We start from the raw sequence: 3,452 nt of genomic DNA on the forward strand, positions 1-3,452 counted from the left end.
CAAAAAATCTTAAATTCGTATCCAAACATCCCCAAAGTTAAATATTTAGGGCCCGTTTGATAACGTTTCAAGAAACGTGTTTCTGCCGTTTCTGTTTCCAGAAATAGCAGAAACGGAGCAAAAAGCGTTTGATAACAGAAACGACAGAAACGTTATCAAACGGGCCCTTAGTTACATGACTCAAAATTATCCTGATTTCGTCCAATCTGGAGTGCTTCAACATCAATCCCACCTAATAGAAAATAGATGAAGCATAAACATTAGTAAATGTAAAGATAAAAGATAGCGAATATGTCATAATCAAAGAATAAGAATGATATTACTCATGGAATTTCACCTAACAGACTAAACATTAGCTGCAGTAGAGGCATTAGAAGATCTTTGTGTAGGTTCTACTGTAATATTAGTATCACCACTCACATCCAAAGACAACACATTCCCCAAAGCATTAGCCAAATCACTGGCATCATCAACCGGTTCAGCTTTAAAAGTGTACAAAATGAAGAAGATGACATGTAAGATATTAAGATTATGAAAAAAAAAATGTGATGAAGCAACATTTGTTTAACGGATGAAAAATTTATATTTACATAGTTTGAAATTACCTCTAAAGTCTACTCCGAACATCCAATCTCGAAGGCAAATCAACGCTTCAGCATTTGTAGGCAATAGCTTACTTCTGTATTTGTCAATAACTCTACCTCTAGCACTAAAAGCTAATTCAGAAGCAACAGTTGATACCGGAATAGCCAACACATCCCGTGCCATCCGAGAAAGATCACGATACTTTACTCCTTGTGACTTCCAAAAGGCCAATACATCATAATGCTTGATCGGATCTTTAATCCTTGGCTCTTCTAGATATAAATCTAATTCGGATTTATCTTGTATTACAGTAGTAGTAGAACTCTCATACATGGATAGCTCCTACAAAACAAAATGAATAATGTAATATATTGAATTAAAATATATGTTTTAAATAACCAAAAAAATAAAAAAAAAAAAAAAACATAATGATTTATACCTCCCAATCTAAAACATCTCCAACTGTATTGTCCTCAATAGCATGTGATTGAAATCCCCTCTCTTCCTCAGTTATCTCCATGCACCGGTACTCTTCAAAGAGTCGTGCTAAGGTCGATTTCACAAGGTTAAATTTTTCCATTGCTGTTGAATCCAAACTGTATATCTTATCAAAAGTATACCTAACAAAGATTAGCTTGTAACGAGAATCAAATACAATAGCAATAGCTAAAATGATGCTATATGAGTCCCAATACTTATCAAACTTCTTTTTCATTTCTTGTGCCATCTTTTTCACATAGTCTTCTCCCTGATTTATCGTTTTCAACAAAGACAAATGTATTTTCCATACATTATGAAAATACAAATTTGCTGTTGGGTACTTTGACCCCGACAATAATTCAGTAATGTCATTAAAAGGCTTCAAAAAGGAACATAAGTGTTCAATCTTTTTCCAATCCTCATTGCTTGGACACACTTTAAAGTTTTTATCCACCAACTCTAGTTGTTGAAATGCAGTCTGATAGACGATGGCAGAATCAAGCATGTGATAAGTCGAGTTCCACCTTGTGGAAACATCTCCATGCAACCCTTTCTGACTTGGTATATCTAATTGTTTGCAGCATTCAAGAAACTTTACTTTCCTTGCTTGAGATGCCTTCACATATGCTACACTCGATCGAACAAAATGTACAAATTCATCAATGCACTTCAAACCATCTTGTACAATTAGGTTCAATATATGAGCACAACATCTGTTGTGAAAAAACTCACCACTACACAGCAATGCCTTCTTCAATACCAAACTTTTTTTCAAGTGCTCAATAAAACAAAGGTTAGCACCGGCATTATCTAATGTAATAGAGAACAATTTCTTCTCAATGCCCCAATCCAACAACATATTTAAAGCAATTTCACATATATTAGCTCCTGTGTGTGGGGGTGGCATGATGCAAAATTTCAATAATTTTTTATGTAGTACCCATTCTGTGTCAATATAATGACAAGTGAGAGAAATATAGGAGTCAGTGGTTACAGAAGTCCACAAATCAGTAGTCAATGACATTCTACCATTGAAGGAACTCAAAAAATCCTTAATCCTCTTGCTTTCTCTAGTATGCAACCTCAAGATATCAGCCATTTGGGTATTCCTAGCAATAGGACTAAATTGTGGGTAAATATAAGAAATCAAAGCCCTAAACTCTTCATACTCGACAAATACCAAGGGCAACTCATGTCTGACAATAAGTGTGGTAATCATATCTTAAACTACATCTGCATCAATCTTCTTAGTTTCAGTGCCATATTCCCATCACCTCCACCCAATAACATTTGAGCAACATCCTTATTATTACGTTTGAGGCAAGACTTAAGATGTCTCCTCAAACTGCCAGTGTCATTGATAGATGAGTCAGCCAGATATATATTCCCACAAGCCTTGCATTTTGCTCTCTGTCTTCCATTGGGATTTTTGTCTTTAGGGATATTAATAAACTCTTTCCAAACTATGGAAGTTTTTCTCTTATTTCTTGGTAAAGTACTAACTGTAGCAGATGAAACAACTGGTCTAGTATTATGATCAGATGCAGTTCTTGAACTAGACGGCTAAAACCATTCCCTCTGTTTACTTCATTAACAGACATCTGAACTTCTTGATCTGTTTGATTTGACATTATGCAATTCAACTGAATAAAACAACAATAGATTGCAAAATAATAAATATAAATTGAATCTCCCTCAAAATAAAACAATATTGTTCAAATTCACGTTAATAATACTTAACATTTATTCAATAAAAAATAAATCAATAATAAAGATTTGTAAGAGTTTAACATTTGCTTGATGATCTGTAACAAATATAATAAGCAAGCATTCCACATTGAAAGAAAATTGGAATCCATGGTCAAACAAGAATATTTGTTACTTAAAAGGAAAATGTAAATAATTAAATAAAAGAACAAACATTTTGGAACTCGAATGCAGCCGCAAGGAGCAGAGAGGTTAGTAGGTTTTAATTTCTTTCCCTTCTTCTCCTTTTCCTTTTTCACTTGGAGTATGGTGTTTAACTGGAGAAGGGACCTTTCGACAAAAGGACAGCAGACTTCCTATGGATGATGATCTTTGGAGCACTTTCCCTACTGGTAAATCCAAACACATTGCGTAATCATCTGAGTTTCATTACTGTAGGTTATGACTGTTTCTTTCACTCATAGGGCAATGACCAGAGTAACCAAGACTAGCCAATGTTGCAGGTGCTTGCTGCTGTTCCACTTATGTGGTCTCCCTTCAAGGGAATTTCTTTGGTCTTTATGCTTGTATATGTTTGGAGCAGGGAGTTCCCAAACGCGCAAATTAGCATGGTATTGTGGCATTGAAGGTATGTTGTCCCCTACCATATTCACTTAAAATCAGCAATTTAAACAATCTGA

The 3,452-nt window shown here is 34.8% G+C and overlaps 1 protein-coding gene across 1 annotated transcript; it reads right to left on the minus strand.

Moving 5' to 3' along the window:
• Window positions 1-203: 203 nt before the first annotated feature.
• On the minus strand, window positions 204-2,712 carry LOC122070399 (zinc finger BED domain-containing protein RICESLEEPER 2-like). The gene is made up of 4 exons (XM_042634541.1): window positions 1,025-2,712; window positions 606-927; window positions 338-482; window positions 204-232 (listed from the first exon to the last, which is right to left on the minus strand). The coding sequence occupies exons 1-3, from the start codon at window positions 2,282-2,284 to the stop codon at window positions 346-348; spliced, it is 1,719 nt and encodes a 572-aa protein (XP_042490475.1). The 5' UTR covers window positions 2,285-2,712; the 3' UTR covers window positions 204-232; window positions 338-345.
• Window positions 2,713-3,452: the final 740 nt, after the last annotated feature.

The sequence above is a fragment of the Macadamia integrifolia genome, unplaced genomic scaffold (genome assembly GCF_013358625.1).
Source record: "Macadamia integrifolia cultivar HAES 741 unplaced genomic scaffold, SCU_Mint_v3 scaffold904, whole genome shotgun sequence".
NCBI classification, from domain to species: Eukaryota; Viridiplantae; Streptophyta; class Magnoliopsida; order Proteales; family Proteaceae; genus Macadamia; species Macadamia integrifolia.

Excerpts from the sequence above, each read along its gene's own strand:
- LOC122070399 (XM_042634541.1), bottom strand. The coding sequence starts at position 2,284 with ATGATTACCACACTTATTGTCAGACATGAGTTGCCCTTGGTATTTGTC. Across the intron at positions 928-1,024 it reads GAGATGTTTTAGATTGGGAG|GAGCTATCCATGTATGAGAG; the intron begins GTATAAATCATT and ends TTTGTTTTGTAG. Across the intron at positions 483-605 it reads GTTCGGAGTAGACTTTAGAG|CTGAACCGGTTGATGATGCC; the intron begins GTAATTTCAAAC and ends ACACTTTTAAAG.